The sequence below is a fragment of the Medicago truncatula genome, chromosome 8, assembly GCF_003473485.1.
Source record: "Medicago truncatula cultivar Jemalong A17 chromosome 8, MtrunA17r5.0-ANR, whole genome shotgun sequence".
NCBI classification, from domain to species: domain Eukaryota; kingdom Viridiplantae; phylum Streptophyta; class Magnoliopsida; order Fabales; family Fabaceae; genus Medicago; species Medicago truncatula.
In genome coordinates, this window is record NC_053049.1 from 45,840,807 (window position 1) to 45,852,722 (window position 11,916).

The 11,916-nt window shown below is 34.0% G+C and overlaps 1 protein-coding gene across 1 annotated transcript; it reads right to left on the minus strand.

The window, feature by feature from the left end:
* Window positions 1–8,940: 8,940 nt before the first annotated feature.
* Window positions 8,941–10,977, minus strand: LOC25502143 (6-phosphogluconate dehydrogenase, decarboxylating 1, chloroplastic). The gene has a single exon (XM_013591696.3). It carries the CDS (start codon window positions 10,785–10,787, stop codon window positions 9,300–9,302), a length of 1,488 nt encoding a protein of 495 aa, XP_013447150.1. The 5' UTR covers window positions 10,788–10,977; the 3' UTR covers window positions 8,941–9,299.
* Window positions 10,978–11,916: the final 939 nt, after the last annotated feature.

Consider the following 11,916-nt stretch of genomic DNA (forward strand, 5'->3'; position numbering starts at 1 on the left):
GAAAAGGAATGGACAAAGATATGGTTAAGTTGAGTATCATTTAACTTCATTTATCTACCATTCATTTACTATTGTTTATAATTTATGAAATAGATAAATACAATTAGAAAATCAGTGAGACCCATAAATGTGTTCACTTATTAAAATGATATTTGTAGAACCATTTTTTAACAATTTTTTAACAACTTTCTCTTTTATACTCACATTATTCTTTTATTATCTCTCTTCCTTTTTCTCTCTCTATTATTTTTAACCAATGAAAAGAGAAAAAAAATTATCACCAAAAATTATATAAAATGGGTGTTCAAATATCACTCCTCTATTATTTGTGCTCACCCTTTCATAAATAGGTGGTTGGTAAATGAAATAAACCTGAGCTTGGTAAAAAATATACTATTTTATATACCCTTAAGTATTTATGAAAATACGTGTTTTTAATTATTAAAAATTAAAATATTTTACTTCTTTAAAGAATAATTATTTATTTTAAAATATTTAAAAAATGTCTAACGAGCATTTGTTAACTAGATCTTTAATTATAAAACAATAACACATTAAAAAAAGAAATTACGAAATATTGAAAAATATAGCCAATAACGTATAACTACTATATCATGCAATCATAACGAGGAAGATGATAAAAGAAAGAAAGAAGAAGAAGATAAAAGAGTAAAACTTCTACGAAATATAAAAGTACTTTTGTGGCAACTTTTTTTTAGTTTTTTTATTTTACAAAAACAATAGAAAGAAGAAGAAGATAAAAGAATAAGAACACAATAAGATTATGAGAATGAGTTGTAAAGAAATGTTTATGCAAAATTCATTTCTCACCCAATAGAGAAATTAAGTATATCGCCTAAATTGCCTTCTAGAATTAATAAATTTATACAGTATACATTGACCATGTTTTTTTACTATTGTATGAAGACAAATAGTGACATGTATATAATTAAAATATCGTAAAAATATCATTATTCACCTTTAAATACACTAAATATTAGCAAGAAAAATACCAATGTTCAATGTCATTTGAATGATATTCTATTGAAAAGTATTATTTGAACAACCATTTAATTGATAACTGATGAAATAATCATAATTTATAAAGAAAAAAATGAATATTTACACAAAAACTAAAGTAACAGAGAGATAAAGTAAAATATAAATATAAAAGAAAAAAAATCATAAAAATTATCTTAAAATAAACGTTCAAATGTCATTTCTCTATCTCATTATGTCATTAAACTGTGCCCGAATTGGTGTCTTGTCTATGGAAAAAAAGCTGCCTACCAAATGAGGGATAGACATAGGTCTTTTCTTGGCACTCTTCTTTTGCCCTTGCCCATTCTTATTAGGCTTTCATATCAATGTGTCCGATCACAACTTTTTCTCAATCACCGGTGACCTGTCCATCGATCCATCCCATCTTCTTTCTCAAACAGCTACTGGCTTTAATTGAATTGAATTGGAAATTTGAGTGAATACACTGTTCCACTTCCATTGTGAAGACGAGAGGAATCACCAAAGTTACCTCTTACCACTTCCATCGGTATTTAAACCTTTTTTAAAAAGCCTATCCACTTCCACTGTTGGTGTTTAAACCTTTTTTAGCGATACTAATTTCTTGCTTAGAAGTAGAGGAATGACCTTTACAAAAAAAGAGTCAACAAGATGAAATTAAGAATAAAAACATAAGACAAAGAAGCTTGTAAAGACAAAACCTTGTTTTTAAGAAAAGATTTCTGCACTTCTTTCAATATTTTATTCGTATTAACAGGGTATCAAATTTTAATTAAATGATTAAGAGATTCAATCATCTATAAAACTTGTATTGCACTATATTAGTATAATTTAACGAGATTTAGAAAAGGTTATATATATATATATATATATATATATTTTTTGGATGACGCAAAAACGATACTTAAATTAATAGAGATCAAATTTCATTTGTTTGGTTCAAATTAGATTTAAACATGGACAAAACAATCCAATTTAATTAATTTGGAATGTATGTTTGAGTTTATCGGATCATTGATTTGATTTTTACTATCTTAAAAAAAGAATCTCAATTTTACTATAGTTTAAAATCATACAAAATCCTAGGTATTAGTCTTTTAAGTCCTCGTTGGATATAACTCAACTTCATAAAATAAATATAACTTTAAGGTTTTTTTTTTATTTGTTACTATCTTAAGTTATTTGGGGTGGTTGTTAATTTCTGGTTTTTGATTTAAAAACAATATTGTTCTAACAAAATAATGTTGAATTGATTTTTTAATTTTAAAATATTTTTCACTTAAATCTCAAATGCCAAAAATAGTTTAATAACTATTGCTTTTGTTTTAACATCCTCTTCAATTTCATATGACCACCACCACTTTAGTCATCCTTCTAACCGCAGCAATGCATTGCGATCACCTCCGACTACGAATCAACACTTTACTATATATCAATTTCCACCTTCGACAATTATCCCTTCTACATTATTATTAAAATTATTACTAAATAAATTATAATATTTAAATATATTTTTTTTTAAAAAATTCTAATAGAATTTTTAGTAACACACATGTTAGTGTGATTCACATGTGAGAGAAACACACATGATTTTAATATAATTCTCTCAATAGTTGTTTGACAATAGATTACATGAGTGGGATTTCATGTGGGTGTTGATTTTTAGCTTATGCAGTTGCTCCTTGGTGCACTGCTTGAACAATACTTCCACTGAATCATTGAATTATGTAGTTCAAGATTTTGCTTTCAGGTCAATGGTGAAACACCAGCATCAAATGTAAGGAATAAAAGTTTCAAAAACCATGCTCTTAATACAATGGGGTAGCCTATATCTAATTCCCAAACGTAACATTTACGAGTGGCATCGGGTCAAGGGCTAGATGTGTGTCTTTCAACGAAAATGGAACATTTTGACTCACCGTGACGAGCTCCCCTGGCGTATGCCACTCAAGAGACAAGGGTCATTTTTCAGCTGTTCTCCCATTGACGAAGCGGCAACCATGGGATGTGTGGGAGATTCGGTGTGCGCTTGGATTTTTTTTTGGTCTAATAACATTAGGCTATGCGGGATTTTCATGCATGCGATTTTTGAAGACCAAAAAGATACAAACAACGGAAAAACGAGCTATTAAAGATATGATTCTTGAAAGCAGATGGACTGGCAACAGTAAAATGCCTTTCGCAGTCGTGACAAGAACTCAGCCAGTTCTTAAGAGTATTGCTTCGTAAATCATTTCACTTTGATCTTAATCTTTTGTTAGCGCATATATTAATACAAGATTTGTTCCTTATGCAATGAGGAAACATTCGTATTTTGATCATAAATGGAGGAAAGCGTTTGTATTTTGATCATAAATGAGGTGGCATTTAAATTATAAATAGTTATTTTTGACCATTAGATTAAAGAGAAACATTGATCTTATTATGGTCAGCCTACACTATATCGTTCTTGTTTGTCTTCAACCTTCCTAACATCTCTTTTCATCACCACCCACCACCACAAGCAAACTCAACAGCTTCCTCTGACGATGGAGCAACCGTTATCGAAATCTGACCATTTGTTTCCAGCCGAAGATCCACTTGCCAACGATGGATTTGAGTGGATCGAAGTTATGGAGGTTACCGAAATAGTAGTCGGAGGTTAAGTTTCACCGAAAAGTTTTTCCATAGGTCAAGATTCAAGGAGAGCAAGTTCCTTGACAATCCAATTGCAAATATGTTGCATATTTCCCTTTGTATCATGTTGCGTATATACTGTGCCATGGAATTCACCACACAAATCAATGATACAGTTTTAAAATGTTTGAAGAATTAATTGAAAATCAAAGTGGGAGAGAATTTTTAATTGAAAATCAGTGTTTCAAGTTTCCCTTTTGTTTTTGTTTTGGATTTTATTATTAGCTACGTATGCCTTGAGGTTGCAGTTTGTGCCCAGCTTTGTTTTGGCCAAGTGAAAGAAGATTTTTAAGGGTTGTGAACTTGTTGTTTTTTGTCTGGTTGTTGCTTGTGTATTCTGTTCAAAAAAGAAAAAGTAGGAAAGTTGAAGACAAAGTGAAGAATATATGGTGTACACAGACTATTATAAGATTAATGTTCCTCTTAAATCAAATGGTTAAAAATAATTTTCTCTAACTTGTGTATGGTGCACAAATTTAATAGTTTGTGAACCCTAAATGCCACCTAGGGCTGGACAACGGTCGGTTTTCGGTTGAAAAACCTCAATCCGCCGCAAACCACGGTTGGGAACATCCCACCCATTTTTGCCCATCTGATTCGTCGGTTATCGGTTGAAGCAGTTTGTCGGATACGCGGTTGGTTTATCACGGTTTGACAGGGAAAAAAAAAGCTACTTAAAAAGATTCACCATTTGGCAAAATAAAAATAAAAAATGTATGTGGTCTTTCAAATACAACACGTGAATTTCATACTGCTAATTTCCAATTTGTATGTCAAATTGGAAAATCATTCATATACATGCTTATGTTTTCATTTTACTGGATTTCAAATTCAATCCTGGACTTTCAGATGCAAAACAAAAGAATGGTGAAGATGAAGATCTTGAGATCTATTGATTAAGAATTATTAAGGTGTAGATTCTTATGCAAAAGAAGGATGAAAGACGTGTGTGATTAGTTTAGGTGTAGATTCTAATGCAAAACAAGGTCGGAGATGAAGATAAGGTATGAAGTTGAAGATTTTGGAACTCATGTTGTTGAGTCTGAAGAGGAAAAGCTGAAGCAGTGAGAGAGAATGAAAGAGTTTGGACTGGCGGCTATGGTTTCTATGGTGTGTTTTGTCACATGTTTAAGTGAAATATGGGCTTGGATAGTTGGGTTAATTATGGGCCTTATCCATAAGCATAGTAGAAGCCTGTAAGTAGTATAATACGGTCGGGTGTGGTTTTCGTTGGGTTGGATTTGCCCAACTGAAACCGACCAACACTATCCAACCAAACCCAACTATCTCAACCTGCTAGACCCGTTTGAACCGACCCGCTGCCATACGGGCCATACGGTTCGGCCCGATTGGGCCGGTTTGGCAGATTCAGTCCAGCCCTAATGCCAACCATAAATGAAGGACCGCCTTCCTAGTTCATAGATATTTCAAGCTATTATTAGGGTGGCATTTAGAATGCACAAATATTAAATTTGTGCACCATGCACAAGTTTTTTTTTGCCATTAGATTAAATGTAGCACATATTTTTATCATGGTCTCTCACTATCAGATTTTTCTCGCTTTCTCTCTCTACATCCTCTCCTTCCCCACACCAACAAACTTCCCTCACTCCATCGCGTCACCAACCCCTGCACCACCACCCAATCCGCCCATCCTCCACCATCATCTCGTCCTCCACCCTCCTCCCACTTCACCGTCGCTGTGTAAAAACTTGAACCCATCACTCTCTGTCTCAAAAAACCTGATGGGACCAACATCTGCTCCCTTTTCTCCCTCCCTCTCATCTTTTATCTCATTATTATCAAATTGAAAGCTAACATCAACTTGATTAACAGTTTCTTCATTTTTTTTTAAGGGTTAATGGTGCTTTACCCCCTGTAATATAGGTCATTTTTGGTTTTTCCCCCTGTAATTTTTTTTTTTTTTGGAATACCCCCCTAATAGGTCATAAAAAAACGTTTTTGCAGAATTTTTTCATTTTTTTATGACCTATATTCCCAAAAAAAAAAATTTTACAGGGGTAAATCAAAAAAAATATTTTACAGGAGGAAAACAAAAAATGACCTATAATACAGGGGGTAAAGCATCATTAACCCTTTTTTTAAACGCCATCAATTTTATTAAAAGCTGAACCTCACACAGGTAGCTAAACCTTACAACAACTTCATTTCTGGATTTACAGTTTCCTCATTCTTATTTTTAATCCGAAAAAAAAAGGGTCAATTCCAAAAAAAAAAAAAATCATAAATCATAATGATGGTTAATTGGAAATGATTCAATTTTACCCAAAACATCCCAAAAATGGGTCAATTCCATTAAAGCAGAAATGTTGAGAGTTTCGCTTTATATAAGGTTAAGTTTTTTTTTTTTGGAAACTTGAGAATTTAAAATATGAATAATCGATTCTGAAAACAAATTTTCTTCACCATTCCTCTTTTTCTCTTGTTTTCAACGAGAGTTTGATGAGAAAAAAAAAAGTGTGTTTGGTGGTGGCGGTGAGAAGAGTACGATGGTATAGAGAGGTTGTGTGGACAGCGAAAAAATATATATTGTAGACAATCTATAATAAAGATCAATGGTCTCTCTCATCTAATGGCCAAAAATAATTTTATTAAAACTTGTGTATGGTGCACAAATTTAACATTTGTGCACCCTAAATGCCACCTATTATTAGGGTGTGTTTGGTTTGCAAAACAGTAAGTACTGGACAGAACAATACAAGATAGAACAGTACAACACAAGGCAGAACAGCACAGGACAATTTTTTTATGGCATTGAGTAATTTTTTGTTTTATACGATTTTTGAGGGACAAAATGCTATTTTGGTATTTTAGATAACTTGTACGTTGGACAAAAAGTTGTGCTGTGGTTTGGTGAGGGACAAAAATATGAGTTTTTGTCCTGTCATTTGCCTCCAGTTTGTCCTGTACCTGAAACAGTTTTACAAATCAAACACTGGACAACTAGAGTTGTTCTGTCCTGTCCTTCATTTTTTAGCAAATCAAACGCACCCTTAGTGTTTTATAGTGCACAAATTTAACATTTATGCACCCTAAATGCCACTTATTATTAGTGTCTTTATTCTTGTTTACTCGCCTACACTCTTGGAGTATGTTTTCCACCAGGGCCATGAATTGTCACATTTAAGGATTTCATCTTCATTGCAGTCAGAGGATCTCACATTTACACATTCATAATAATGATGGTTGTTCCTTCAAGATTGGACGGTCGAAAAAAATGGATATCTTAAATTTTATTTTGTAATTTTGAATACCAACTTTATATCTAAACTCCAATCTTGATTGGCCACCGATATTCCGAAGGCGGGGAATCACTTACTGCAGTGGAGCTGAATTTATCCGCCAGTTAACACACACCACCTTTCTCAATCGCATGAAGCAATTTGCATTTGTTAATTATTCGAAGTGTATTACAACTGTGAAGTGTAAGCACTAAGCATTCCTAGTCCTGATTTCCCAATGACAAAGACGCCAAAATAAAAATCAATCTACAAAGCAACAACAAAATGTATAGAAAGCATAAAAACATTTTGTTGTATGCTAGCAACACCACAACAGCAACTTTAAAAACCATACAAGTGCAGGAGCATGTGGATGCATGCAAAACAACACTGGATACACATTGAAGTTACAAGAGAAAGAAAAAGGGGGAAACTTTCAGGAGATGCACCAAGATCACAAATAAAGTAAGACTAAGGAAAAAAAAGTCGAAAAAAGCAAAAACAGCTTAAGGTGCACTTAAGGACTCAAATTTGAAGCAAAAAAAGCATGTTGATTCAAATGACGGCTTTTCTTTTTTTAAATGACAGCTTTTCTTTTATTTGTTAGATTGAAAGCAAAAACAGCTACAGTAATAAGGAAACAATAGTTGCTCTTTCTAACCAAAGATCCTCAAACAAGATATACGGTTGCAACTCATACTGAACTAAGAACAATTAACCACACAAAGAAGCATATCATCAATTATCAATAAAGAGCAGCAACACCAGCACCACTTTGACATATCAACTTCAATGGAAATGGAACATTTCAACTCACTATGATGAGTTCCCCCCCTGTGTACACCACTCGAGAGCAGGGTCTTTTTTCAGTTGTTCTCCCATTGGAGAAGAAGCAGCTATTGTGGTATACTATGTGGGTGACTGCGTGTGTGCTTAGATTTTTTGAATTGATAACATTAGGTTATGTGGGATTTTCATCCATGAGACTTCTCAAGACCCAAAAGACTCAAGCTATGGAAGAACAAGCCATTGAAGATATGGGTCTTGAAAGCAGATTGGATGGATTGGTGATAGTAAAATGCCTTCTGCAGCAGTGATAAGAACTCAGCCAGTTCTTGAGAGCATTGCTACATAAGTTATTGTATTTTCCTGTTTGTCATCATGTCCCCAATGGCCCTTCTCACTTTGATATTAGAACTTTCAAAATTGATGGATTGTTAAGACTCTTTTGGGGTCCTTTCAAAATGGATGGATTGTTAAGACTCTTTTGGGATCTGGATTCTCATTTTTTAATCCAACGGGAAGGGGGGTTATGTTGATGATTTCATGATTAAATCTCATTGGGTTCTACAACTTGAAAAATATATAAATTGGACCCAATGAGTTTTAATGGTGAGATAATCAACATAGCTCCTCATGCTTGACTCAAATATGAGAGGAACCAAATCCAATCTTTAGTCAAATGCATATTGCATATATTGCAAGGTTCGTTCCTTCTGTGCAATGAAAAAAGCATGTGCATACTTGCCTTTCTAGTTCCTAGTTATTTCAAGAATGTCTCTTATTAATAATCTCTCAACTCTCTTGTAGACTTATACTTGCCTAGTCGCTTAGGAATATGTTCTCTATCAGGGTCATGAATTGCACAGGTAACACATAATAATCATATTTCTCAAATGCATGAGGCAGTTTGCATTAGTTAATCAGTCTCAAACAACTGTAATAAAGTGTAAGCGATTAACTTCAATAAATAAACTGAAGGGGGAATATAGGAGCGTAGATTCCACTAAAACCCACAAGAAGCAATATAAGGAAAACGTTCCCTAGTCCTGAATCAATCTACAAAGCATACAACAAAATGTATATTAAAAAACACTTAGCTAGCAAGGCAACAAAAGCAACTTTAAAAACCATACATAGTGCATGAGCATGTAGATGCGTGCAAAACAACACTCGTCACACATTGAAGTTACAAAAGGAATAACAAAGGGAATACACCAAGTTCAGCTATAAAGTAAAGCTAAGGAAACAAAGTCCAAAATATATTGAAACCTGAGAGGATGTTTCTGTCATTGTTAATACACAGTCTTTAAACACAGCTTTAAAGGTATCTATGAGACAAAAGCATCAACAATTTAAAGTGTAATTCAGGACTCAAACTTGAAACAAAAAAAGCAGGTGAACAAATGACAAAGCTTTTCTTTTATTTGTTAAATTAAAAGGAAAAACAGCTACAACAATAAGGAAACAATAATTGCTCTGCCTAACCGAAGAACCTCAATCTCAACGAAACATACAGTTGCAACACAAATGCTGCATTAAACAACAAACAAACAACTAACCACACTAAGAGACATATCATCAATTAAGAGCAGCAGCACCAGTACCACTCTGACGAGCAAGTTTTGTCCACTCGGTATGGAAAGCGCCGGGACGATCGAGACGCTCATAGGTATGAGCTCCAAACAAATCCCTCTGAGCCTGAACAAGGTTAGCAGGAAGCCTTGCTCTCCTATATGTATCAAAGTAAGCAAGACTAGCACACATTCCAGGAGTACTAATCCCAGCTGAAATAGCCAATCCAACAACCCTTCTCCATGCACCTTGCCTTTGCACCATTTCCTTAGCAAATTCAGGATCCACTATCAAACTAGCCAAATTAGGGTTCCTCTGATAAGCCTTCTTAATCCTATCCAAAAACACAGCTCTTATAATACACCCACCTTTCCAAATCCTAGCTAACTCCCCAAAATTCAAATTCCAACCTTTCTCATCACTCTTTGCCCTCAACAAATTCATTCCTTGTGCATAACTACAAATCTTAGAAGCATACAAAGCTTGTCTCACATCATCAATCAACCTTTTCTTATCAACCCCACTTCTCACAAACCCTCCCACTTCCTCGCCCAACCCCGCTTCCTTCAAAACTGCCGCGGCATTCTCCCTCTCCTCCTTCAACCCACTCAAATACCTACAGTCCAACGAAGCAGCAATAGTCGGAGCAGCAACTGACAACTCCGCAGCTTGTTGAACAGTCCATTTACCGGTCCCCTTCATACCAGTCTTATCCAAAATCTTATCCACCAAATACCCATCCCCACCTTCATCCTTCACCTTAAAAATATCAGCAGTAATCTCAATAAGAAAACTCTCAAGCTCACCACTATTCCACTCAGCAAAAATATCAGCAAGTTCAGAATTGGACAATCCACCAACATGCTTCAAAACATCATAAGCTTCAGAAATAAGCTGCATGTCACCATATTCAATACCATTATGAACCATCTTAACAAAATTACCAGAACCACCTTCACCAATGTAAGTAACACAAGGACCATCTTCAACCTGAGCAGCAACCTTGGTAAGAATATCTTGAATATTACTATAAGCCTGGTAGGAGCCACCAGGCATAAGAGAAGGTCCATTTCTAGCACCTTCTTCACCACCAGAAACACCCATACCGAGATAGAGTATTCCCTTTTCAGAGATTTGTTGGATTCTTCGTTCGGTATTTTCATACCATTCGTTACCACCGTCGATAATACAATCGCCGGGCTCCATGTGATCTGAGAGGGCGGAGATTGTTTGATCGACGGGAGCACCAGCTTTGACAAGGATGATAACTGATCTAGGACGTTGGAGAGAGAGAACGAATTCGCGAGGGGAGTATTGACCGGTTAAAGGGAGGGAGCCTTCACGGTGGGCACGATCTACGGTTTCATCGACTTTGGAAGTAGTACGATTGTAGACGGAGATTGGGAAGCCTTTCTCGGCGATGTTTAGGGCTAGGTTTTGGCCCATTACGGCTAGGCCAGCGAGGCCTATGCGAGAGAGAGTGGAAGCGTCCATAGTTGAATTGAAGAAATGAAATGAAATGAAAGAAGGAGTTGGTGAGATAGAGAGAGAGGGGAAGGAGTGTGAAGTGTTTTTGTATGATGAGTTGTTGTTGTTGAGAAGTGGCGGACTCGTCGAGGGTGTGAAAGGACAGTGACTTAACCACCAACGAGGAGCTACCGTTACCTCCAAGATGTGTCAAAATTGTTACATAAACGACTGCGTTTTAGAGTATCCAGTCAACTCGTATAAAATTTAAATTGATTAATTAGACACAAAAATTAGAATGTTGAAAAATTATCCTAGTTAGCATCCTTTCGTCTCAATCCAATTATCATTTTATTTTGAGGGAATACACAAATGATATTTAGATACCCCTAACCCTCTATCTCACCATTTTCCTTATGATGCATAAAAAGTTTTAGTTCATCTTTGTGCTTACTCCAATATAAGTTTTCTATCGTTGTCATCATCTATTAAAAAGATTGAACATAATGCATCATACACTAAAGTTGCTTTAAATTATTTCTTTCTGTTAAGAGGTTAACAAATGGGTGAGGTTTAGCATGGGAAAGCTATTTTTTTTTCATCATGAAAAAGTTAGTTTTTGATCATTAGATCAAACCAAGAACACATCCTTATCATAATCCCTCATCACTAGATTTTGTAATTTTATTATTTTGAAACCATTTTTTAAAAACAAAAAATATACTTCGAAATTAAAATAAACATTTAAAAATATGGAAATTAATTTTCCAAAATTTTAAAAAATATAAATAAACTTGTTTTCAAAAAAATTAATTATGATTTTCAAAGATTTAATTTTTGTAATTTTCAAAAACTAATTTCCATATTTTTTTAGAATTATTTTATTTCGAAAAAAATGTAAAACCTTACCTGAAGGTGAAATCGAGAATTCTTCAAAGTTTCGGAAAATCATAATTAAATTTGAAAATTACAAATATTAAATCTTCGAAAATCATAATTAAATTTTATGAAAACAAGTTTATTTCAAAAAGTTTATTTATATTTTTTTAAATTTTGGAAAATTAATTTCCATATTTTTAAATTTATTTTTTATTTTTATATGTTTATTTTAATTTCGAAATATATTTTTTGTTTTTAAAAAATGATTTTAAAATAA

Bases quoted from the DNA above. Each gene is read 5' to 3' on its own strand.
- LOC25502143 (XM_013591696.3), bottom strand. From the start codon at position 10,787: ATGGACGCTTCCACTCTCTCTCGCATAGGCCTCGCTGGCCTAGCCGTA.